Raw genomic sequence first — 26,386 nt, 5'->3', positions numbered from 1 at the left:
TGAGCTAGGGGGTCTGGGAAGCTCGGCCCTCGGGGGCGTGTCCGTAGAGGAGACTGCGGAGCTCCGGCCCCGCGGAGGAGCCGGCGGCCAGCATGGAGAGCGAGCTGGAGGCGCTGGCCCAGCAGCCGGCGAGCCCCGCCAAGCTGCCCTTCCAGGCGCTGGTGGAAGCTGCGGGCGGCCGCGGGCAGGTGCTGCTGGTGGGCGAGCTGTGGGAGCGCGAGCAGAGCCGCGCGCTACTGCGGGACTTCTCTCGCTCCGTGTTCCCTCCGGAGACGGAGCCGGAGCCGGAGCCGGAGCCAGAACTGGACAAGCCGGGCAAGCAGGGCTGCGCAGAGTCCGAGCGCGCGTGCACCGCGGCGGTCACCGGGCCGCATCGGGCTCCGGGGGCGAAGGCAGCGCGCGCCATCCGCTCGCCGCTTGTCTTCGTGCTGTGCCGCTCCTCGTCGCTGGCCGCTCGGGAGCCGCGCCGCCGCCTGCGGGAGATGCTGCGGGATGTACGCTGCCGGCGGCGGCAGGGCGCCGCGCTGGTCGGTGTCCTGGTAGCGGACGCGGGAGCGGAGGACGCGGTGGCGCCGGAACTGCAGCTGCTGGAGACGCTACTGCGCACGGTGTTCGGCCGCCAAGTGGGGGGCCCGGTGCAGGCTGCCACCTTCCGCCCCGGCTCTCCGGCCTCCAGCCTGGCGGTCCAGGAGGCGGCCTGCAGGGCCCTGCAAGCTGCCGGGCCAGGTCGACCAGGTGAGGCTGCGCGGGATCGGGCTGGGTAAGGATGAAGGCGGCTGGGGAAGCCTTCAGTCTCTTTAGGCCAGTTGAACCCCAACTCTGTTGTGCACCGAGGTAAAATGAGGCCCGGAGTAACGCTATCCCTAGCACAAGACCTTACAGCCTAAAGTGATCTGGCTCTGGACAGGGAGTTGGGTCGATCAGGCCAGATCCCTACTTATAAGATGGGGCAAAAGGAGCCGAGGGTACAACTGGTCAGTAAATGATAGGGTTGGATTGCTCTGAACAAAAATGTAGGAGTTGGAGACTGGGGATAGGGGAAGAAGATGGAAATGTCTCGGGGTGCAAAAGTTTGGGTGGTGTGCGTGGGGGATGGTGAAGAACTGAGATGGAAAGGGGGGTGACGAGCTTTAGGACACGGTGCAGGCATGGTTGTCCCAGGAGTTTTGGGTGAGGGTGAGCTGCGCCGGGAGGCTCGGTGTGGCAGGGTGGAAGGCGGACACAGCTCCTGGCACAGACATGAAATCAGTGACCTGGTGTCCGGAAGGGTGCGAGGGACAGAGACCATGGTGACCTCAGTGATTCCTGGCTTCCCGCCTACGCTGCATGGTCACTGATAGCTGGCTGCCTCTGCCATGTGTGGTGGGGATCACCTTTCCCTTCCACACTCTCCTAAAGTGTAGAGACGGGTGTGAGAACGTCACCCAGCCGGGGACTTCCATCACAGACGGGTCAGATGCCCCAGCGCAGCAGCTTGTGGGGTTAAAACGTGGACTGTCAGTGAAGCTGGGTCAGACACTGGGCGATCTTTGCACTACTCAACTCCCTACTGACTCTTTACCTTAGGGAGCTTCTGAGTTAATGTGTGGTTGGGTGGGGCGTTCCGGGCATCTGCTATTGGCCATTAGCCAGCCACTGGGAGACGTCAGACCTTTCTTATCGGGTAGACACTATCTGCTGTTCCAAACGTCACACTTGCACCTGCCAGCCTGTCAAATGTATTTCTTTCACTGGAGGCTCTCCTAGCCTCCCCCCAATTTCTCTTCTTTAGAGGCTGAACAACCTCCAGCACCCTGAAAAGGGAAGGGAAATAAGTACCCCATATATTCTTGTTCTGATAATGTTGGATTCTTACCTGGCCTTGGGGAAAGAAGGAAATTCACACAACTTCTCCCCAGGCTAATGAGCTGGCACCTAGAAAACTCGCCAAGCCTTCCTTCTCTTAGCTCTCCTTTCCCCAGACACACCTCATTCTGGCTGTGGTTTTGTGAGCACAGCTGTCACCCAGCCCCGAAAGTCCCCTCTCTTCTTTCTGTAGCTCACTCCACCCTTCCATTCAGGACTGGCCCTCTTCCCTCAGGTAGCCTTTTGAAAAACCCACACACTCGCTCCTGTTTGTAAAGTCACTAGTGACACTTCAGAACCTTTGGTCTTTGACTGTCCCAGCAATGACCACATGGTTTTGTCACTGTTCGCTTGTTAGTTTAACAACCCCAGGATTCCCATTCCTAACTCCCTGCCTGGCACTCAAGATGGACAACCAAATCCTTGCTTTGACATAACATTAACGCTCTGGAAAATGGGACGTTAGCAGATGTATAACAAACGCGTAGAAAAACAAAAACTTTCTCTAGTGAGTCAAGGTTATGAGTTAATTATAACTCCTTGTGTATCCATTTCTTTGCAGCTTTTGCAATAGTTCTTGGAAGTCAGGCATGGTAACCCATACCTTTAATCCTAGCACCTAGTAGGCAGAGGCAGACAGATCTCCGTGAGTTCCAGGCCAGCCAGGGCTAAGAAATGAGACCCTGTCTCAAAAACAAAACATTTAATCTATTGGTGTTTAGAGATAGTTTGGAGCAAGGCACAGTGATGCATCTCTGTAATCACAGCTTTCAGGAGGCTGAAACAGGAGGATAGAAAAAGTTCATGGTCAACCTAGGCTACATAGTGAAATCCTGTCTCAAAAATAAATGGATGGATGGATGGACAAACAAATGAAGTGAGGTAGGAAGTGAGGAAGAAGGGAGAGTTTGGATAAAACTGAAGGGGAAATGACTGCTCTCTGGGTATTCACTCACTGGCATGCCATTGCGATTGGCTTCATGTCATCTTGTGGTAAGGTTTCCCCAGCATGTGCACATGGCACAGAAATTTATGAGCCTGAAATGCGATAGCCAGACAGATGGAAGCAGGGCAGACAGTAGAGTGGAAACTCTTGGGTCGTTGAAGAAACTCTCTTGGTTTTGAAGCAGGCACTAGCTGACCTCTGCCTTGGGGGTTTGGACTCTTTCTAGCAGAAAGTGCCTGGGAGAGACCCGGCCTCCCTGGCCTACTGACTTGCTTTTCCTGGGGTCCTCGGAACCAGAGGAAGAACCGAGGAGACGCCACCTCCTCCCGAGGCCCAGCTGGAGGTAGGTATACTGGCTGCCCGAATCCTGAGTGAGTACAGAGGCCTTGGGGACACACTTTCTCCATGCTGAGAAGAGCAGGAGCACTGAGTGCCTGTCCCTTCCTTCCAAGTAGGGCTCAGGCTGGGTCAGGCAGAGTCCCTGCCCTAAGAATTCTCCAACCTGGTGAAGACATGGAGAGAACTGTAGGACAGGAATTCCACATCCACAGGGCAGGCCAGGGTCCCCTGAAGAACCATGGATGTTAAGGAACTAGTGTTGTCTGAGTGCCCTGAGAAAAGGTGACCAGCAGCTATCATATTCAGAAAAGGAAGAGCCCTCAGAGGTCCTCAGGGCTGAGGTGCAGATGGCAATGGAAGGCCTTGAAGTGGAGAGCTGGGTCACATGGGGGCCAGGATGCCCTTCAGGGACACAGGGTCTTAGACACAAGCAGAAAGATGGCAGCCTGTGGAAACACAGAGAGAGATTAGAGGCAGATTTTAGCTGGAGGGGACCACAGCAGCCCCTGGAGGGATATTGGGTGACCTGGACCCACAAAGGCTGTGAGTAACTCACTCTGAGTGGTTTCCATGGTGGAGCCATCTTGCTGATAAATGGAGGTAAGGAAAAGAGTAGGAGCCAAACAATGAGTGGTGGTGTAAAAGAAGCTTTTATTGTGTCCCTTATTAAAACTGACCATTCAGTGACCGAGGGGCCTTCTTTCACTGCCTGATAACTTGCTACACAGTGGGTTAAAAGAGCACACAGTGGACTAGCAGGATGGCTCAGTGGGTAAAGGTGCTTGCCACCAAGACTGAAGACCTGAGTGTGTGTGTGTGTGTGTGTGTGTGTGTGTGTAATTTTATACAACATCTTTTATTTTATACAAAGCAAGACACCTATTTGTGATTCTGGGAGAGGGACCTACAACCTCACTCTGAGCTACATGCACAACATTTTGTTGTTGTTTTATTTGGTTTGTTTTAAGAATATTCTTTATGTGTTCCTTGACAATTTTAGACGTGTTGTTTTGTTTGGGAGATAGGGTTTCATATATTATAGGTTGGCTTTGAACTCACAGTATTTCCAAGTATGACCTTGAACTTCCGATCGGTTTGCCTTCACCTTGAAAGTAATGGGATTACAGGCAGGCACCGTCAGTTGACGTGGAGCTGGGGACTGCACCTAGGACTTATGTGTGCTAGTCAAGCATCCTACCAACCGAGCTACGTCCCCAGCCCAGTCTTAATGCAGAGCCCCATACGTAGAGACCCTAGGTTGTTTGCCTTGTGCCTCCTCTGAATGCTGAGGATCAGTTGGTGGGGAAGCCAAGACTCAACCAGCATAATCTGGAAGGAAACTCATCATCTCTCATAAAAATGGTGGTGTCCGCTTTAGAGTTGGTCAGCATTGGCCCAGGAGCTCACAGTCCCCATCACGGACCTGGGATTTTTCTTTCTCTCCACTGGCCCTGGGTTTCATCCTGAGACTGGTAATGAGATGGTGGCAGGAGCACAGTGATCACTCCCAAGTATGTCCTTGCTTAAACACCTAAAAGTGGGCTTGCGGGGTCAAAGGGGGTGCGCCCTTTTTTTTTTGTTTGTTTGTTTTTTTTGTTTTTCGAGACAGGGTTTCTCTGTATTGTTTTGGAGGCTGTCCTGGAACTTACTCTGTAGACCAGACTGGCCTTGAACTCACAGAGATCCGCCTGCCTCTGCCTCCTGAGTGCTGGGATTAAAGGTGTGTGCCACCAACGCCTGGCAGGGGTGGGCCTTTTTAAAAAATGCTTCTAGACCAGTATTTTGCTTGACTTTTTACATTTCTGATGTGTACGCACCATGGTGTGCACATGGAGGTCACGGGACAGTTTGAGGGGGTTGGTTTTCTATTTCTACCACACGGGTCCTGCCTGGGACTCAAACCTGGGTTGTCAGGTTTGGCAGCAAAAACTTTAACCTACTGAGCCATCCAACCAGAACTTTTGGGCCAACTTCTTCCCTTTAAGTGCTTGGATATTGACTCATAAACTTGACCTTTTCGTTCTCGAATGTTCCAGAACACCTCCACGCCTCAGAGGAGGAGCTTGCACTGACAGCCATATTTCCCAATGGAGACTGTGAAGACCGTGGGAGTGACTCTAGAGCCCAGGATGGAGTTGTCCACATGCCACCTGGGCCCTTAAAGGACGCAAGATGAAGGCTGGACCCGTGGACTGGCCCTAACGGGCATACTGCACACTGGGGTCTGGACCTTCTCAGTGAGTCTCCGTGTCACAGTGTTGACCTCAGCAGATGGTGACTGACTCTAAAGATCCCACTTGCTTGGGGGCTGCTGCTTTCATGGTTGCCAGCTAGGCAGCAAGGCCTGTGGGACCTGCTCCACACTTAGGGTTTTTTTTTTTCAAGGTGTGGTGATCTTGTATCTCTGTGCCTTCATTTCTCTGAGCCAAGGAGATGCTGTACCGCTTTGCAGACATGTCACTCAGTGTCTGGGGCTTCTGTTTCCGAAATGATTGAGGGGGCTCCCAGCCCAATGGTTTTCCACCCAGGGATAGGCTGCACCTCCAGGCAACACTGGAAACTTGTGTGGGGACAATTAGTGGGCATCTCACAGTGTGTAGGATGGCCCAACCACAAATAATTGGTTTACTCTGAATACCAGTTGTGACAGTTTTGGGAAATGAAAGAGCCAATCCCTTCTCCCTGTCCTTCTGTGAAGAGATCCCCTTAGGTTTCCTAGGACCTTGACTCCCAGAACAAGCCAAAATAAAGACCTGACTGTTACTGTGAGGGGGCCTGCCAGGCCAGAGCCAAGACAGTTTGTGTGTTACAGAGCCAGGACCAAAAGCACCTTGCATTCTGTGAGGAAAAAAAGGGCCTCTGTCTTCCTCATGTGGACACTGATTACTGTGCCAAATCCTTTGCAGAAAGGTTTGCTGGGAGTTGCCTGTAGCACCACGGATAGGGAAAGCCAGAGTGCTGGGGTATTCATTCCCCTGACTTGTACTAGATCTCAGGTCCTAGCCCAAATATTCTGGAATCTTCCCTCAGAGTCTTTGAGTCACATAGAGTGGTTATGTTCTCCACAGAGCCTGCCAGGCCATCTATTCGTGCAGAAACAACTGGGAGTTACCTCTCGTCCCTGCTTTTCCTGGAGGGGAAGGGCCCTCTTGGTTTTCCCTGATGTGAGAAAAGCTCTCAGAGAGAAGTGGATAGACCCATACATTCATCTGTGTTCTGCTCTGCAGATACCCAACTGTGCTGGGCTTTGCATAGCTCCCTGTGAGGAGCTACAACCCTTGGAGTCCTAACTTCAACTCTTTCTGTGACAGTACAGAGGGAGGTGAGCCTCCCTGCTCTATGCCTGATTTCTTCTTGATCATCCACAGCCTGATCCTACCTCTCAGAGAGTGTGGTGTGGAGAGATGGCATCTTCCTGGTGTGAGGTGGAAGCAGACATCATTTTAATAACACAAGGTTGAAGGGTAAGAAGGTAGTGGCACACGCCTTTAATCCCAGCACTTGGGAGAGAGAGGCAGGCGGATCTCAGTGGTTCAAGGCCAGCCTGGTCTACAAAGTGAGTTCCAGGAGAGCCAGGACTCTTCCATAATGAAACCCTGTCTCAAAACAACAACAACAAAATACAAGGTTGTCCCACGGGAAATGGTCCCAAGTGGAATATTTTATTCAAGTATGAACTAGAGGTTGGGAGGGGGGTAGTTCAGTTAGTGGAGGGAATTATTTTGACTTGATTTTGTTTTTAAATGGGGAGAGTGGTGTATTTGAAGCTGCTACATCTCTGTTACGATATTGACCTATGCAGTCCTATGTAATATTTCAGTGTGATTTTTATTATTCCATCAAAGAAAGGGACTTGAAGTTTAAGTTTGTCTAAGACAGAAGTTACAGGGTTAAAAATCTTTTGTATTTGCTACACATGTTTGAAACTTAGGGAATGGCACGTTTAAATCAGTGGAGTTTCCTGAGGGAAGATGTACCTTCCTCTCCAGCCCCTACTTGGAGCCCCATCTGTATGTGAATGTATGTGAATTCACCAGAGTCAGAAATAAAGGATATCAAAGATTTATTAGGGAACACTCACGAATGACAACAAGGTAGAGAGTGGGCATTCTGTCCTCCTGCCCTGGGGTGAATGGGAGCAGCAATCTGATCTCCACACAAGAGAGAGTGAGCCTGCCCCCTCTTTCTTTAAGAAGTTATGAAGCTCCACCTCTGTGGTGCCAGATAGCCCAAGGTCATGGACCAGCTGAATACTCACTACACCCATCCCTGCTGCACCTCACTCATAGTACCGTTTGAGTTTGTAGCCTCTGGTCTACACAACATTTGTGTTAGTTGTTATGCTTTGAGTTGCCTGTTGTGTCTTGTATCTGGGTGAAAGGTCTTTGTACTGAGTCTGGGTTCTGCTTCCCAGCTGGTAAGCAGACACAGCAAACAGCGTCCTGCCGTCTGTCTTAGTACTGTTTCGCTGCAGACAGAAAGACTTGGGTTTCACTAGGGATGATCTTGTGGGTCCCTCCCAAAGGAAGGAATGAAGGCTGGAGTGGCCTAAGGAAGGCTGGAGACCTGGAGGAAGCCAGAAGTTCCTGGGAGCCACGTGTGAGGAACTGCCCCCAAACTTCACTGGGGTTCTAACCTGCAATGGGAGGGTAGTTCCCCCGCTTTTGGCTTCAGTTCTGGCTCCTTATATCTAATAAACCAAACAGTGCCTCACTGGTATCTAGTAGAAACAGAATGGGTCTCCCTTTTCTTCTCTCACACAGCCCTCACTGGCCCCTCGGGAGGGAGTCTGAGCAAGTGAGACACTCCTGAAAGTCCTCAGTTGATTTCTCCACAGCCCCCTGCCTGGAAATGGAAAATGAGTGTCTGGGAAGGAGAAGCAGGTATTAGATAGAATTATCTGGTTTTTTTGTTTTTTTTTTTTTTACTTCTTACTTATCAGGGAACTCATACACGCCACAGCACATGTATGGAGGCCAGGACAACTTGTGGGAGTCAGTTTCTTCCTCCATGTGAACCTGGGGGAATCAAACTTAGGTCATCCCATTTGTCAGCAAAACACCTTTACCCACTAAGCTATTTTACAGTCCCACAAGTAAATGTTTAAAAGGAGACTCTTTTTAAAGATAGCATGTGCTTTGACATATGATAGAGGGTGTGGACATGTATGCGTATGTGTTTTTAACCAGAGCTAACCCAGGCCTTCATTGGCATTCAGGCAAACCTTTGTAAGATGTGTGTCATAGTTTCTCTCCTGTTCAAGTGTTTGCCTCCAAAGAGTTCCTGGCTTATCAAACCAAATCTTCAGGAAAGCCTGTAAAGGAACTAAATGTGGAGTCCCTGGGCCTACAATGTCAGTGAGCACCTCTTTTTCTGCTAGAAACAAGGACCAAACTTCAGCAGGATGGTAATGACCACTGTTCACTGACCTCTGAAGATGTGAAGGTGGTCCATGCTTTAAAAGGCCAATGACAGCTCACCAGTAGTGACACACACCTTTAATCCCAGCACTTAGTAGGCAGAGGCAGGTGGATCTCTGAGTTCGAGGCCAGCCTGTGAGTTTCAGGACAGCCAGGGCTACACAGAGAAAACTTGTCTAAAAAGAAATCAAAAAACAAAAACAAAAACAAAAAAACAAAACCAGCCAGTGACAAGGTAGGGCTTGCTTCATAGGGACAGGTAACCTGGACTTTGTCCTGTTTGCATGGCAAACAGAGCCTGCCCTATGTGTAAGTGGGGGAAGCTGGCTTTATTGAGGGCTGCACCAGCACTCTGACCTGTTTTTGTGAGTTAGTGGATCAAGCATTGGGACAGAGGTGGATTTAGCCAGGATAGCCTGCTGCTTGTACAACCTTGGTGCTGGGTTAGGGGAGGGTGGGGTACAGGACCACTGGGAATCTCTGCTCATCCTTATCTGCCTTCTACCTTGAGCCTGAGTCTTCTGCTAGTCTTACACACAGGGCTGCAGCTGGAGAAGAGCCTGGCCTGCGGGACACCCTGGTTCCTAGGTCACAGGAAGTGCTTGGGACGAGAGTGGGAGGGGAGAACAGGGTGCTGGGGAGGGTCACACCCTGGGGGTGACTTTGGGAAGGATGAGAACCCTGTCTACTTGCTTCTCTGGGCTCTCTAGTCATGACTCCTACCCAACATGTTTAGCAGGGCACAGAGCGCCCTGCTTAGTCCTTGTGATCAAGCCCTGGCTTTGACATCTAGCTGCAAGAACTGTGTCTGTCTCTGTCTTGGTTAAGGTTTCTATTGCTGTGAAGAGACACCATGACCACGGCCACTCTTATAAAGAAAACACTTAATTGGGGTGGCTCGCTTACAGTTTCAGAGGTTCAGTCCATTATCGTCATGATGGGGAGCATGGCGGCGTGCAGGCAGAGCTGGAGCTGAGAGCCTACATCGTGCAGGCAACAGGAAGAAGCTGACATAGACACTGGGCAGTGTGCTGAGGATAAGAAACCTCAAAGACATTCCCACAGTGTCACACTTCCTCCAACAAGGCCATACCCACTCCAACAAAGACACACCTCCTAATAGTGTCACTCCCAATGAGATTATGGGGGCCAGTTACATTCAAACTACCACAGTCTCTTGGCCCGAGGTTCCCTCTTCTCCCCATTACCAGTGAAGGGGTCTCAAGATGAGTGCCGCTTGCAACATTACTCTTCTTGCATGCCAGCTTCCGTGGGGACAGCTACTCTCAGCTCCTTGATCCCCAACAAGACGGTGTCTCCCCTTCAGCCTACCCAGATCCAGATAGCAGGGACAGCTCCAGAAGGTAGACAAGGCCCTGGAGGGCCATGAATTGGAGGGCTTAAGAGAAATCTATGGCAAGCACATGTGAAACTCCAGTTTTCTAGTAGCCACCTTGGGGAAAGGGGCAAAGAAACAGGTAAGGTTAATTTTAACCACGAGCACTTTTTTTCTTTTTCATTTGTTTGTTTGGTTCTGTTTTGTCTTTTGAGACAGAGTCTCACTGGTTAACTCTTTCTGGCCTAGAACTTACTATATAGGCTAGGCTGGCTTCAAACTCATGGAGACCTACCTTCCTCTGCCTTCTAAGTACTGAGAATAAAGGCATGAGCCGCCACATGCAGCTTAATATACTTTAAAAACACTTTTGTTAAAGTTCATGTGTATGTGTGTGTGTGTCTGAGAGGCAGTGTGTGTGTCTGAGATGCTCAATGTGTGTGTCTGAGATGCAGTGTGTGTGTCTGAGATGCAGTGTGTGTGTCTGAGATGCTCAGTGTGTGTGTCTGAGATGCAGTGTGTGTGTCTGAGATGCTCAGTGTGTGTCTGAGATGCAGTGTGTGTGTCTGAGATGCTCAATGTGTGTGTCTGAGATGCAGTGTGTGTGTCTGAGATGCAGTGTGTGTGTCTGAGATGCTCAGTGTGTGTGTCTGAGATGCTCAGTGTGTGTCTGAGATGCTGTGTGTGTGTCTGAGATGCAGTGTGTGTGTCTGAGATGCAGTGTGTGTATCTGAGATGCTCAGTGTGTGTGTCTGAGATGCAGTGTGTGTGTCTGAGATGCTCAGTGTGTGTGTCTGAGATGCTCAGTGTGTGTCTGAGATGCTCAGTGTGTGTATCTGAGATGCTCAGGGTGTGTGTCTGAGATGCATAGTGTGTGTGTCTGAGATGCTCGGTGTGTGTGTCTGAGATTCACGGTGTGTGTCTGAGATTCACAGTGTGTGTGTCTGAGATTCACAGTGTGTGTGTCTGAGATTCACAGTGTGTGTGTCTGAGATGCTCAGGGTGTGTGTCTGAGATGCTCGGTGTGTGTGCAGGAGCCCATGGAAGTCAGAAGAGGCGTTGTATCCCTAGGAACTGAAATTACTGATGGTTGTAAATTGCTGTGTGGGCACTGGGAATTGAACCCAGGTCTTCTTCAAGAGCAGTAAATGCTCTTAACTGCCGAATCATCTTTCCAGCCCTTCATTTTAATTACAGGATCTCTTGTGTGCCAGGCTATCCTTCAATTTGTAGTTGAGGATGACCTTGAATGAACGTCTACCACCCTAGTCCTGGGATTATAATGTGTGCCACCACACCTGATTTCTCTCTCTCTCTCTCTCTCTCTCTCTCTCTCTCTCTCTCTCTCTCTCTGTCTCTCTCTCTCTCTCTCTCTCTCTCTGTCTCTGTCTCTGTCTCTGTCTCTCTCTCTCTCTCTCTCTCACACACACACACACACAAACACACAGAGTCCAGAAGAGGACATGGATACACCCTTTCTCATTTTCCATCTCATTCCCTAAGACAAGGTCTTTAATGGAACCTGGAACTCACTAGCTTTCTCCTAGGCTGGTGGACAGCAAGTCCTAATGACTCTCCTATCTCCTTACCCCCTCCTAGGGCTAAGGTAACATGTATGTGTGGCCATGCTTGGATTTTTTGCCTTTTTGAGACAGGGTTTCTCTGTGGCTTTGGAGGCTTCCTAGAACTAGCTCTTGTAGACCAGGCTGATCTCGAACTCACAGAGATCTGCCTGCCTCTGCCTCCCAAGTGCTGGGATTAAAGGTGTGGGCCACCACCGCCTGGTTCCGTGCTTGGATTTTTATGTGGGTACTAGGGATACGAACTCCGGTCATCGTGCTTGGACAGCAGGCTCTCTTACCCACTGAACCATCCCTCTAGCCTCACACCTGATTTTAGACAATGCTGGGGATCAAACCTAGGGCTTTGCACATGCTAGGCACACATACTACTAACAGAATTGCACCCACACCCCATATATATTTTACTAAGACCAAAGTGTATTTCAGCAAATGATTAGTAAAGCATTTTTACACTTTTAAAAGCAAATTCTCACTGTTTAACCCAAGCTAGCCTTGAACTGGACTGTGTAGCTCAGGCTGGCTTTGGAATCATGATGCTCCTGCCTCTGCCTTCCAAGCACTGGCATTACAAGTGTGAGCGCCTGCTTTGTCCACACGGCATTTTCCATCCCATTTTGCCAATTCACGGAACCCAGCGAGATGGCTCAGCAAGTAAAAGTGACCACTGCCAAGCCTCAGGGCCTGAGGCGGATCCCTGCAGCCTACATGGTAGAAAGAGAGAACCCGAGGCTAGAGAGACGGCTGAGCAGGGAAGAGCACTTGCGGCCCTCATAGAAGACCCTGGATCAGTTCCCAGCACACACTGATGACTCACAACCATCCGTAACTCCAGTCCCAGAGAATCTGATGCCTTCTTATGACCTCTTCTAGAACCAGACAGATGTGTGGCACACACACATACATGCGTACAGGCAAAACACTCTACACATGAAATAAGATAACTATTTAACATATGTATTTATTTTCAGAGAGAGAACTGGCTCCTGCAAGTCACCCTCTGATTTCTCATGCATACCACAGCACTAAAAACGCTTGATTTGTAGTTAGAGCCCATTAAATTTAGTCATAAGAATATTCACAGCCTCAAATCTGTGAAGCTTTTCAGTAACTGAATTAGGTATTTGTTCAATTGGAAAAAATGCAATGAATTAAAATTAATTTTACATACCAGTTGATTACATTAAATCAATAAGTTTTCTACTTCAATATAAAAATTTAATGTCAACCAGGTGTTGGTGCACGCCTTTAATCCCAGCACTCGGGAGGCAGAGGCAGGCGTATCTCTGTGGGTTCGAGGCTAGCCTGGTCTACAGAGGGAGTTCCAGGACAGCCTCCAAAACAATACAGAGAAATCCTGTCTCGAAATACTAATAATAATAATTTAATGTCAACTGATTGAAATTAAATGCAATTTACGGTTTAGTTCCTCCATGGCATTAGCTCATTTTGAGTGGTCAATGGACCTGTAGCTGATGATGGGTGAGGAGCTCAGAGAAGAGCACTTGCCTAACGAACACAAGATCCTGGGTTCAATCTCGAAAAATCAAACAAAAAATGCAATGCAGCTACTTTGTAGTTCATGGTGTGAACATCACTGAGATGCAGGAGGACACTAATGACTTATAGAGGTGTTCAAGGTGATTCCTAACTCCTAATTCCCAGAAGGTGTTCTGGTCATCCCAGGGAGAGAGAGTCTCGAGAGAGGAAGAGAGAGAGACAGAGAGGACCAGAGATAGCCGCCCCACCTGGACATTTCCCTGTGCCCCTCTCTCTCGTCACCCCATTTGGTGCCTCAGTGTACCCACGCCAATTTCAGCCATGGACAGGTGTTTGGCCTTTGATCAAGCATCCACACAGAGAGATTCCTGTCATCGGTTGCGGGTCACATCTCTGCTCCCATCAATAAAAATTTTATCTCTGAAAACATGGTACTAGTTGTCAATGAAGCAGCCCCAGCAGAGTGACTGAGTTGCCTTGAGATCCATGGTGGCCGGGTGGACCGGTCGCCATTCCGCAGTAGAGACCAGTAGCTACGAGGTTCAGGTAACGCCCAGCCACTGCGCCACTCCACTGCAGGGGAGGCGTGCCAGGTCTGTGGTTTCAACCCTCTAGTGGCTGGGGACCTGGTCGTGTTCCCACTACTAGCAAGAGGCACTGAGACCACCAGAGGGCGCTGCAAGATCATCCAAGTTCCAGCCTACCTGCTACTTCGCCCCCAGCCCCTAGGCAGGTGAAATGAACGTGGAGTGGCCCTCATTTTTTTTTTTTTTTAATCGTTCTTTAAGAACAGAGTGCACCCTGTAGGAATTGTTTCTGTCCTTTCACTATGTCCTCAAGAGTAAAGCTCATTTAAATCCTGGAAAGGGCAAGATAGTTTTAAAGCCATAGAGTAGAGCTCTAATAAAATTGTGGCAATAACAAACACACCATCCAAACTTGAGACACGGTCCTTCTCCCACACAGGGCAAACTAGCCACCCTGTTTTCAAACTGTGTGTGTGTGTGTGTGTGTGTGTGTGTGTGTGTGTGTGTGTGTGTGTGTGTGTGTGTATTCAAACCCAGAGCCTCACCTATGCTAGGTGAGCTACACCCTAAGCTCTGAAGAGATTTTTAAATAGTTGTTAACATATCCAATTCCAGAGCTGGGGCTATGATGTACAATAGTTGTCAACATTGTGCACATCGCTGTGGAAGAAGCCATGAGTTCCCTTCCAACACTGCAAAAACAAATAACTAATTATATATAAAGTAAGAACATGGCTGCACCAAGACATGGTTGGAGGGAAGGTTTCTACTGTAGGCATGAGGGAGAGGACAGTCAGAGGCATCTGGGAGAGTCCAGAGCAAAGAGAGAAAGTAATGGACGGAACCTGACCATCGGGGGTGGGTGGAGTTAGAGGGGAAGAGGGAGAGAGGACCGAGAGAGAGGCAAGGGCAGGGGTCAGGAGAGCGAATGGCCCAAATGGCAGCGTTATGCAGGAAAGAGAAGCTGCAGGAAGGGCGCTGGAGCAGTTTAGGGTAGGGGCAGGGTGAGAGGAGCTAAGAGCCAGGAGAGCACACAGATAGAAATCAGCCTAGAAGGCAGGATTCACCTTGGTTTGCTAGTAGGCACCACAGTTAGTCTTTATCCCAAGTCTCTTTTGATCTAACACTGATTAAAACTAAATAACTTAAGGGCTGGAGAGATGGCTCAGCGGTTAAGAGCACTGGCTGTTTTTCCAGAGGCCCTGAGTTCAATTCTCAGCAACCACATGGTGGCTCACAACCATCTGCCCAATATTGCATACATAATAAATAAATAAATAAATCTTTTAAAAAACTAAATCACTTTTAAAATGTTGTGATAGCACATGAGATTCTCATTTCCGGCTTGTCTTGGGGAAATCGTGGGCTTCATGCATTCTTGCACGGCATCGCTATCAGCTCCCTCGAAGCCGCCCATCAGCGTGGGGCCATGCAGCCTTCATCTATCACAGGTGTCTCTCCTCCCTGCTATTGCCTTTGATGCTCTAATCGTCACCAACCTAACAGTGCTCCCCTCCCACCTTACTCTCCATAGGACCTCGGCATGCTAAACGAGCACTCCACCCAGCACCAGGCTCTGATTTCCCTACAGGGCTGGAGACTTAAGCTGGGGGCCTCATGCATGTCACACAAGGGCTCTGTCTCTGAACTCTGTAACTGGCCCTTGAGTTTTCTTAACAGAACTCACTTCTGTTCGTCTGAAAGATGGGAGGAGAAACATCACTGACCCAAGCCACCATGGTCAAATTAATTAAAGCAAGCAATTAATTAAAACACTTTTTTAATTCATGTACACGGGCTGTCTCTCCCTAAGTCAGGGTTCAAGAGGACAGCCTTGGATGTGAGGAAGACGCGGCTTTTATAGCTCAGGGGTAGGGGGTCTCCAGATGGAGGATTTGGTGGGCATAAATGGGTGGGGTTACAGGAGCAGAACATAAGCATAGCAGGTTAGTTCTTCCAGAACGAAGACGTGGTTGCAAGGTGGGCACAACAAGGTAGCCATAAGTGGTCATATAATCTTTTGAAACAAAGGTAGGGATGCAAGCTGGTTATAAACAACTGTTTTTGACACAAAGTCACGTTTGCCATTCTTGGAAGGGGCAGTACAGAAGCATTTGTAGTTAGGTTAGAGGTGGGGCATAGTCCAATCCTTGAGAAACAGAGGTTTAATCAGAAACAGGAATGAACCTAGTTTGTCTTTAAAGATGACCTTTAAGCCTAAGATGGAGGCAGGCTGGTTCCTCAGTTCACTCTTTCGTATTACCTGTTGAGAACATGCAGGTGTCTTTATGTTGGGTAATCTCTGTAGAATTGTACCCCAAAGCCTCAATGTGCGTCTCTCTCTCTCTCTCTCTCTCTCTCTCTCTCTCTCTCTCTCTCTCTCTCTCTCTCTCTCTCTCTCTCTCTTTGGAGACAGGGTTTCTCTGTATTGTCTTGGAGGCTGTCCTGGAACTCGCTTTGTAGACAAGGCTGGCCTCGAACTTACAGAGATCCACCTGCCTCTGCCTCCCGAGTGCTGGGATTAAAGGTGTGCACCACCAACACCCGGCTAATGTGCTTCTCTCTTATGCATGCCTGTTTGGTCAGAGTCTTTTGATTTAAGTCACTTGTCCTTCAGAGGAGTTTGGTTTTAGCAAGCATGGCTTCAGGATACTAAGTTATTAAAGAATCACACATACACTCAAATATGTCATCAATCATTTAATTTGCTTTCAACTGCAACACATTGACTTGTCTCACTGTATTAGGTTGTTTTGAGAAGGCCACAGAAATAGGTTTCAGTCACTGCTGCCCAAAGAGTAGCTTGGTGGTGCAAAGCCAGCAGCTTAAACAGTACTGTTTGCCAGGGATAAGACTAACTGGTAAAGTGAATAAGACCATGGGTTTGGTCCCCAGTGACTCCCCCACAAACACATCTAACCTTTGCTAGTAGTTACCTTTGTTTACTACTAACCTTTGTCAGGATTTTCTCAGCATTGGCTATTGAAGTAAACCTGCTGTTGAGCTGCTGTATGAGAGTAAGTGACCGTCCCAAGAGATGGTTCAGTGGTTAAGAGCACTGGCTGCTCTCCCAGAGGACCCAGGTTTGATTCCCAGCACCCATGCGGCAGCTCACAACCATCATTAACTCCAGTTCCAAGGGACCTGATGATTAACTCTGGTCTCCAGGGGCAGTAGGCATGCATATGGTGCAGGGACGGACACACACACACACACACACACACACACACACACACACCATAAGAGAGTAAGTGGAAGTCACAGCTGTCACTTCAAAATTCTGAAGATATTTTAGGAGCTCATTGCTAGGAAGGGAGGGGAACACTCTGGCTAGGCAGGAGGAAAACATATATGACATTGTTTCTTCCTTTGACATATTTTTGTTTTTGGTTTTGGTTTTTCGAGACAGGGTTTCTCTGTATTGTTTTGGAGGTTGTCCTAGAACTCACTCTGTAAACCAGGCTGGCCTCGAACTCACAGAGATCCGCCTGCCTCTGCCTCCCGAGTGCTGGGATTAAAGGCGTGTGCCACCAACGCCTGGCCCTTTGACATATTTTTTCCTATATATTGTCACATACTTCTGGTTTTTGTTTTGTTTTTAAGACAGGGTCTCTCAACATAGTACTGGCTGTTCTGGAACTCACTATAGACCAGGCTAGGCTTGAACTTACAGAGATCCCCCTGCCCTCTGCCTTCTGAGTGCTGAGGTCAAAGGTGTGCAACACCACACCCAGCCATATCTATGCTTTTTGAAACATGTGTCAGTATTAGCTGATTAAAACATGCAATTTTTAAAGTCTTCATGGGGGTTATGGATGTAGCTCAATTGGTAAAGTGCTTACTTAGTTGTGTGAGGACCTGGGTTCAAGCATCAGTATAATCTCTGCATTCCCCATCTGGAGACAGGAGGATCAGAAGTTCAAGGTCATCCTCAGCTACTTAACATGCTTGAGGACAGCCTGAGCTATTATATAAGACAACCCCCCAAATTCTCATTGTTTATCTATAATAGACTGATAATATTAATTCATTATTATAATAAAGTCTGATGGGTTTTGGAGGCAAGCTTCTTTTTTATTAGAAAGTCTTTTTTTTGTTTTTTTTTTTCGAGACAGAGTTTCTCTGTACTGTTTTGGACTGTCCTGGAACTAGTTTTCTCAATAGACCAGGCTGGCCTTGAACTCACAGAGATCTGCCTGCCTCTGCCTCCCGAGTGCTGGGATTAAAGACGTGTGCCACCAACGCCCGGCAAAAGTCTTTTTTTTAAAAATATATTTTAAGTACCTATTTATTTGTGTGTGTGTGTGTGTGTGTGTGTGTGTGTGTGTGTGTGCACATGAATGCACATACCTGTGGAGGCCAGAAGAGATCATCAAATCCCCTGGAGCTGGAGTTACAAACAGTTATGAGCTGCTTAATGTGGGTACTGGAAAATTCATTTGGGTCCACTGGAAGCTTAATCACTAAAAACATCTCTCCAAACCACCGAAACCCGCCCTTTTAAGATCAGTCTTTAAGCCAGGCGTTGGTGGCACACGCCTTTAATCCCAGCACTCGGGAGGCAGAGGCAGGCGGATCTCTGTGAGTTCGAGGCCAGCCTGGCCTACAGAGCGAGTTCCAGGACAGCCTCCAAAACAATACAGAGAAATCCTGTCTCAAAAAACAAATAACAACAACAAAAAAAGACAAAGTCTCACTGTGTAACCCCTACTTGACTGGAATGCACTGTGTAGACCAAACTAGCCTAGAATTCACTGCCTCCCAAGGCATGCACCACCACGTTTGACACCTGGAAAGTCTATTTGTGTGTGTGTGTGTGTGTGTGTGTGTGTGTGTGTGTGTGTGTGTGTGTGTGTGTGTGTGTGTGTGTGTTCAATTTGTGGGGGTGGGGTGGGGAATCCAGCAACGGCACAAAAGACACAGGCATGGAGGTTAATTTGTGCCAAGTACATGTTTATGTGCAAGTAGCTGGAGGTTGACATTGGGTGGTTTCTTCAATTGCTTTACTACCTTGTTTGTTTGTTTGTTTGTTTTGAGACAGGGTCTCACTATGCAACTCTGGCTGTCCTGGAACTCACTGTTTAGCCTGTACTGACCTGGTTCCATCCCACAGAGATCCGTCCGCTACTTCGTCCTGAGTGCTGGGATTAAACGAGTGAGCCAGCACAGCAAGCCACCTTATTTCTTGAAACAGAGACTCTTACTGAACCTAGAGCTCACCAACTGGCTGGACAGGCTATCCAACCAGCCTCCACTGGGACTACATGCATATGGTGCAGGGACACACACACACACACACACACACACACACACACACACACACACACACACACACCCTCAGGCCCTCATGCTTCCATGGCAAGCACTTAGCCGACACACACACACACACACACACACACACACACACACACACACACACACACACCCTCAGGCCCTCATGCTTCCATGGCAAGCACTTAGTCGACCAAGTCGTTTCTTCGGCCGTATCCCACCACCACCTTTCCCCCCTTAGAATGCGCTCTTTATGTAGTCCAGGTTGGCCTCGAATTCAAGATCCTTCTACTACAGTCATTTTTCTAAGAAAATACTTTGCTACACTCCCAAAGTCTTGAGTTGGCGAGCATTACCGCAGTGAGACCTCCCTAGCCATAGGTGGCGCTGCGAGCCCTGCTTATCCCTTCCCTAACACCCTTTCTCTCTGCAATGGCGGGTGATGAATGGGCCTCTTTTTTTCAAGGGTGTCTACTTTGAAGCCTGATGGTAGGTGCAGATCAATGTTCCTTCCCAGCCTGTCAGAGCCCTGACCTCTAGGAGAGTTACAAAAGGCAATGGCTTTTGCCCTGTTTCACGGTCTCGAGAGTCGGCGGCTGCACAAAAGACACAGGCGTGGAGGCGTGTTTGCGCCAAACTTCAGGCGGAGATGCGGGCAGCCCCAGGGCGGGCGGGGTCCTCGGCTAGAAGCGAGCCGGCGGCCTGACTGAGCAGCGCACCCGGGAACCTGGAGGCGCGGCGGAGCGAGCGAGCCCTGAGCTGACAGATCCAGGGCTTGGCCAGGACTGTGGACTAGCGGACCGGCGAGTGCAGGGAGCAGCCATGATCACTTCAGCCGGTGAGTGCGGCCCGGAGCAGGCGCCCCAGGGAGGAGCCGCCACCGCGCCGGCGTTTAGCTGAGTCAGGGCGAGTGACTGGGCACCTCCGGGTGGAGCGCCGGCCTGCACGGCCCCTCTGCCTGAGGCCCACCCTCAGGCTGGCCAGGCCACTGCAGACCCCTTGGGTTTGTAGGAATCGAACCAGGCGACCACCTGGGCATCCCTCTCCAGCCACACCCCCGTGCCGGGACTGGACCCGGCTGCTAAGCGGTCGCTGGATCGCAGGGAGATTTCCTTTCTTCTCTCTGCCCGGTTCTTGACCAAGTGACCCCCCAGTCCTTCCCCGCAGGTGTTTCGGATGGGGTGGGCCCCGGTGCCATCGTAAAGCGGCTCCTGGCCTGGCAGCCTAACTGCTGCCCCAAGTTCTCCTGGTTCGGGCTGAGATACCGTCTCCTGGAAGTCCGAAATTAGGTTTGAGGTGGCTGGCTTCTGGGGCCACCGAATTCACTTAAGAACCTCATTCGGCAAAAGCAGCTTTGAATGGAGCGCCGACTTAATATGTGTGTTCAGATACTCGGAACTCGGGGCTGCAGAGCCGATTTCAATACGCGCAAAGTTTTTTACGTAGATCCGTGTAGTGGCGATGGAAGAGGGAAGGTGTAGAGATTAGCTTCTAAATGGAGATTTTCAAGCCCCTCACTACAGACTGGTTTGCATATAGCTGTCCCCAGCCGTGGTGCTTTTTCAGCCTTGGCTGCTTACATACCCTTGCTTGGTTGTCCTTTTCATTCTGTACTTGCTCTACAAGTGTTTGGTTGTGAACAGACAGGTTATCAGTAGACAGTAGTCTGTATGGTGGGGAGCTTGAGACCATCTCTGTGAGGATTGGTTTAATTGGCAGACATGCTAGGAAACTGGCAGGTCTCTGCTCTTTGTCCCCCCTTTGTTGTTTGTTTGCTTGTTTGTTTGTTTGTTTCAGACAGGGTCTCCCTGTGTAGCCCTGGCTGTCCTGGAACTCACTGTAGACTAGGTTGGCTTCAGACTTACAGAGATCCCTCAACCTCTGCCTCCCAATTGCTGGGATTAGGAATATGCACCATTACCCCCCTGTGATGGTCATTTGCAAACACATGAAGAAGCATTGCCTGTACTTGAAGTTAGACTTTTGTCCGGTGATTACATGATTACAGATGAATTTTAGTTCCCCCCATTTAGCTCTGGAGGTGAACACTAGATTTCTTGCCACTTTTAAACATAGGCATAGGTCCAGCCGTTATCCCTGGTTCTCAGTGTTGGCTTTACTGATCTTAGTTCTCTGGGTGCTTGATTGAATACTGTTAGAGTGGACCCAGAAATAGCTACCTCATTCGGAATGTGGTCCAGGCCATCTTCATCCTTGCCTACGTTATTATACTAGCCTCAAAGACTTTTGGTTTCCACCAGTACTTTTTCTAAGTCCGTTCTTCTAGGCCCTGGAATTTTATTTGGAAACCTTGTGTAACATCAATGGTTAGAATAAAATCCAGATCTGTAATGCCCTCGTCCTCATTACACCATAGCCACACTAGATTTTTGTTCGGTTTCTCTTCCGTTTAAGAGTTCTTGCACATTCTGCTCCCACTCTAGCCTTTTCTTTCACGGAGTATCATAGGTCCTCCGTCTTAAAAGTTCATCTCACCAACCTTACCACTCCATTAAAACATTCTGACTTCCCCTTGGCGGCCACCTCTCCATCACTATCCTGTAATGACCTTGTTAACTTGCCTTAATACTATTAGACTGAACTCCATGGGAGAATTTTGGGCAGGAAGTCTGTTTTCATAGTTCTTAGGACACTGCTAAGTGTGTGTCAGTGTGCCTTGAGGTGCTGCCGATGCCTCAGAGGTTAAGAGCACTTGATGCTTTTGTAGAGACCCAAGTTCAGTTCCCAGCACCCACATGGTGGCTCACAGCCACCTGTAACTCCAGTCCAGGGGATGTGTCGCTCAGAACCCCTAGGCACCAGGCATGCATTCGGTGCACACAAATGCAGGCATGCAAGCAAAACATTTATGCACATAAAATAAGTGAATGTAAATTAAAGTAATAAGTATACCTTGAGTGAAGAAATCAGTCCCAAGATTTTTAAAACAGACTGAGAGAAAGTTTGGTGGGAATATAAGGAAATTTTAACTTCTTTGTGGTGTCAGGATGAAGGATTTGTGGTCCTACCCTGAAATATTGGGATGAAACCATAGTATACATTTATAGTCATCTTTAAGTTTATTGAATTGTCAGCTTCTGTTCCTATCTTTTGTCCACTGTTTCCTGTCAGCTCAAGTTGGCTTAGGACCTGGGCTTAGGCTCTATCCCGGGTGCTACACAGGCCAGAGTCAGGGTTCTAGTGTATCCATTTATTCATTCACTCACTGGGTGTGTGTTAGTCACTAAAAACACTGGTGAATAAGAGATGAATGTATTCCCTTTTGGTTTTGGCTCCACCCCCAAGAGATTTGACTATGAAAGAGAATGGGACAAAGGGATTAGTACTTCCTAGAAGGAAACATGAAATTGAGTGGATTGGATTTAACATAAGCAAATAGAGGAAGTAATGCCAGCAAGCTTTAAAACAATAATTTTCTACCCTCTATCCTCTTCTGACCTCTAGAATCAACCGTATTCAACTTTCAAGTAATAATTCTAGGGCATACCTCTCTACATTGATAAATAATATGAAAATATTGCTACTTATTGTGTCAGTAATTTAAGACAGTTATGACATAAGCTTTACTTTATTCAGATTTATTTATTTTATGTGTGTCAGTGTTTTACCTTTGTATATATTTGTGCACTATCTGTGTGCCTGGTACCCATGGAGGTCAAAAGAGGGCATTGGATTCCCCAGAACTAGAGTTACAGATTGTTGTGGACTGTCACTTGGGTGCTGGGACTTGAACCTTGGTCCTCTGCCGTAGAAACCAGTGCTCTTAACTGCTGAGCATCTCTCTAGCTCCATACAAGTTGGATTTTGTTTGTTTGTTTGTTTTATGGTTTTTTGAGACAGGGTTTCTCTGTATTGTTTTGGAGGCTGTCCTGGAACTCACTCTGTGGACTAGGTTGGCCTTGAACTCATAGAGATCCGCCTGCCTCTGCCTCCAGAGTGCTGGGATTAAAGGTGTGTGCCACTAATGTCCGGCTCCATACAAGTTTTTAAAAAAGCACATTCCTAGGTCTTCACCTGAAAAGAGCATGTTCTTGGCCTTCGACTATCCAAAGTTGGATTCTATTTCCTCTTTAAGTAGGAAATACTGGTGTGGGAGTATAGCATATTTGATTTACCTGACCTCTGGCACTGAAGGTACCAGGACAGCCATCAAAGAAATCAAGTCCAAAGATCCATCTCTTCTGGGAAAAAAAAAAGCCATTCTGATGCAGCATTGCTTGTGATAGACAACCAGTATCTTTAGGATGAAGTGTTGTACAATTATTCTCCATGTCAACTGTTGTGGTGTGCCATCTGTTGCCCCCCCCCCCCCCCAAACACACACACTAGTTCTTTTTTTCCCTAGCAAGTAAAGTGTTTCAGTAGTCAATTGAGGCATTTAACAGTTAAAATGATTTCATTTCAAGTTTATATTTTTCTCCTCTTTGTTCTGGGTGTGTCATGCCAACCCAGTGTACCAGGGCTTCTGCCTTTAGAACATTTTCCTTTTGCTGCTAACATTGTACCTTTTCCTTTGTGGCTACCCAAAAACTGCCGGAGCTGTTTGCCAAATCTGTATTACCATGTGGAAGCAGCAACGTCTTTGAACTAAAATGACAAGGACACTTAATTAACCAGTTTCGGTGTTCCAGAATGATTTTATAGTCAATGTGGAACACATATTTGAGAAAATGTGGCTTTGTTTATAGCATTATCAGTTTCCTGGTAATGCTTGTGTTTTCTGAGAGAAGTCAGCTTTCTTTTACTCTTGTTACTGCTGATGCTCTGGAGCTAAGGTGAGGCAGGTGGAGGACACTGCTTGGTGAGAGTGTTTATCATTTAGTAAATTTGTTATTTGTGGGCCAGCAAGATGGCTGAGTGGTAAGGGCTCCAGACTTGATGACCTGAATTCACTTCCTGGAACCCAACTGGGAGAAGGGGAGAACTGACTCACACAAGTTAAGAAAGCTGTATGCAGCATGTCATGTATGCTCACACACAGTAAGTAGATAAATGTAAAAATAATTTTTAATCTGTTACTTGTGATTGGAAGGAGGTACTTTAATATGGGCACATTAAAATAATTGCAGCACTACTTTTTTTGTTGTTTTGTTTTTTGTTTTTCGAGACAGGGTTTCTCTGTGGCTTTGGAGGTTGTCCTGGAACAAGCTCTTGTAGACCAGGCTGGTCTCGAACTCACAGAGATCCACCTGCCTCTGCCTCCCAAGTGCTGGGATTAAAGGCGTGAGCCACCACTGCCCTGCTTACTTTTTTTCTAAGTTATTTTACTATTTGAGTCAGGATCGGCCTCAAACTTGGGATTCCCCTGCCTTCTCCACATGCTAGGATTGCAGCATTTATCACTACACTCAGCAGTTGTTGGTTTATTTTGTGTGAATAAATTTTATTCTTAAGTTATGTAGAAATATTTCCTGACTTGGTCAGTAATATCAGGTGAGTGTTATCAAACTACAGTGAGCACAAGAACCGTAGGGAACCCTTATTCCTGGCTCTTGACTCCATACTTTCTGGTAAAGCGGTTCTGAGGCAAGACCAAGAGTTTACACTTGTAGTAAGTTTCCAAGTAACACTGTTGGACCAAGAACCATACTTTGAAAATGGTTGGGCTAGGCAAAAGATGACGCATAAGAGGTTGGTAAGACTTTTATATATTGATATAGATAAATATAAAGGCTCCAAAATATAAACTTCCATAGTTGTTTTGAAAATATTTTTATTTATGGACCACTGAGGTGTGTCAGTGTAAAGCACTTGCCCCAAGCCTCAGGACTTGAGTTTGATACCCAGGACCCATGTGGTGAAAGGACAAAACAACTTCTCAGTGTGCACTATGGCATATTTATAAGCCCTCTCCCGTGTGTGTGTGTGTGTGTGTGTGTGTGTGTGTGTGTGTGTGTGTGTGTGTGTAAGAGAGAATATTAGAGTATGTATGTGGTATGTACATAGGTGTGTGTGCTCTTGCACACATACAGAGCTAGAGGAGTACATTGGGTCTCCTGCTCACTCGCTTGCTCATGCTGTCTCTATCTCTGTCTGTCTTGTTCCCCTGAGATAGGGTCTCTCACTGAACATGGATCTAGGCTACAGGCCAGTAAGCCTCAGTGATCTGCTTGTCTCTGCCTCACTCCACCAAAGCTGGGATAGTTGGTACATGTGACCTTTGGAGATTTGAACTTAGGTCTTCATGCTTGCTAAGCAAGCATTCTTACTGTTTGACCATCTCCCTAAGCCCATTAACTTCTACAATTGTAAAGAAAAAGAATTGTTTCCCTAATTAAGTTGTTACTAAGGATACTTTTTCCTTGTCTTCTGTTTTGTGCATATATGCATTGTATGTCTGAGTGCACATGCACACGTATGTGCCAGTGAATGTGGAGGCCAAAGGTTAATGTTAGATGCTTTCCTCTATCACTCTACACTTTGGTATTTGAGATGGAGTCCCACTGGGTCCAGAGCTCACCAGTGGGCTAGATTAGCTGGCCAGCAAGCTCTTTTAAGCTGGTGCTAGGGCTTGAACTCAGGTCAGTGTTGACAGCAGTGGGCATCTTCTATCCCTGCCCACCTTTTTGGAGACAGGGCATCTGCTGGTTTCTGCCTTTCCCTCTGCAGCACTAGGATCATGTCCATCTTTTTCGATGGCTGCTGGGGTTCACCTTAGGTCCTCAGGCTTAATAAGCAAGCACTTCAACTGAGCTGTCTCACCAGCCCCATTGTTAGGGTTTGATCAAGTGTTGGTATCTATCTTTGTGTGCATGTTTCTTAATCATGGTGTGTCTTTCATCTTATAGCTGGAATTATTTCCCTTCTGGATGAAGAAGAGCCACAGCTTAAGGTATGAGTTGAATAAAGCCATTCCGCTTACTATGAGTTCTGTGAAGCCTCTTTGGTTTTGATAGCTTTACATTTCCTATCATTTGAAGTAGTCATCCTATAACCTGTAGACAATCATTGAAATCCAGTTAGAGAAGACAATGTTTTGATACTAGAAATTAAGGGTAATAGATGATAAGATGGCACATGAATAACCCTCCAGTTTCGTTATCAACAGATTTTTTTGTTTGTTTTTGTTTTGTTTTTGTTTTTCAAGACAGGGTTTCTCTGTATTGCTTTAGAGCTTTTCCTGGCACTCACTCTGTAGACCAGGCTGGCATCGAACTCAAAGAGATCCGCCTTCTTCTGCCTCCCGAGTGCTGGGATTAAAGGCATGCGCCACCAACGCCCGGCTTCATTATCAACAGTCAGCACAACACTTTGCTTCTTTGGTATCACATACTATTTTATTTTTACTTGACAAAATTTTGGAATATTGGGCAGGCAAGATGGCGTAGCAGGTAAAGGCACTTGCTGCCTAGCCTGACAACCTGGGTTTGATCTCTCATATGGTGGAAGAGAAAGTGACCTCCTCCACAAATTGTCCTTTTACCTCCACAAGCACAGTGTGGCACATAACACACACACACACACACACACACACACACACACACACACACACACACACACCTGAAAAAAACAGTTGTTCTTAAAAAAACTAGAATGTTCTACAAGTGGCTTTAGATGCCTGTATTCGTGTAATATAAACTAGCAAGCTGGAGTCTTATATG

General features: G+C 47.8%; 2 protein-coding genes across 3 annotated transcripts in view; both read left to right on the top strand.

Moving 5' to 3' along the window:
• Positions 1 to 57: 57 nt before the first annotated feature.
• On the top strand, positions 58 to 7,862 carry CUNH2orf72 (chromosome unknown C2orf72 homolog). 2 transcript variants are annotated; one of them, XM_013122384.3, is made up of 3 exons: positions 58 to 735; positions 3,021 to 3,134; positions 5,167 to 7,862. In XM_013122384.3, exons 1-3 carry the CDS (start codon positions 93 to 95, stop codon positions 5,304 to 5,306), a joined length of 897 nt encoding a protein of 298 aa, XP_012977838.1. In that variant the 5' UTR covers positions 58 to 92; the 3' UTR covers positions 5,307 to 7,862. The 2 variants fall into 2 exon arrangements, with proteins under 2 accessions (XP_012977838.1, XP_005082610.1); XM_005082553.4 differs by having other exon boundaries at positions 3,018 to 3,134.
• Positions 7,863 to 19,443: 11,581 nt separating this feature from the next.
• The window catches only part of Psmd1 (proteasome 26S subunit, non-ATPase 1), a 71,926-nt gene continuing 64,983 nt past the window's right edge, over positions 19,444 to 26,386 (top strand). Inside the window, exons 1-2 of the mRNA XM_005082536.4 lie at positions 19,444 to 19,602; positions 25,574 to 25,617. Of these exons, the coding sequence (XP_005082593.1) occupies positions 19,587 to 19,602; positions 25,574 to 25,617 (60 nt within the window). The 5' untranslated portion in view covers positions 19,444 to 19,586. The remainder of the gene's footprint in view (positions 19,603 to 25,573; positions 25,618 to 26,386) is intronic.

Source organism: Mesocricetus auratus, unplaced genomic scaffold (genome assembly GCF_017639785.1).
Source record: "Mesocricetus auratus isolate SY011 unplaced genomic scaffold, BCM_Maur_2.0 Super-Scaffold_100010, whole genome shotgun sequence".
NCBI classification, from domain to species: domain Eukaryota; kingdom Metazoa; phylum Chordata; class Mammalia; order Rodentia; family Cricetidae; genus Mesocricetus; species Mesocricetus auratus.
Note: the sequence above shows the minus strand (reverse complement) of the source record. Positions and strands in the feature narration are given on the sequence as shown.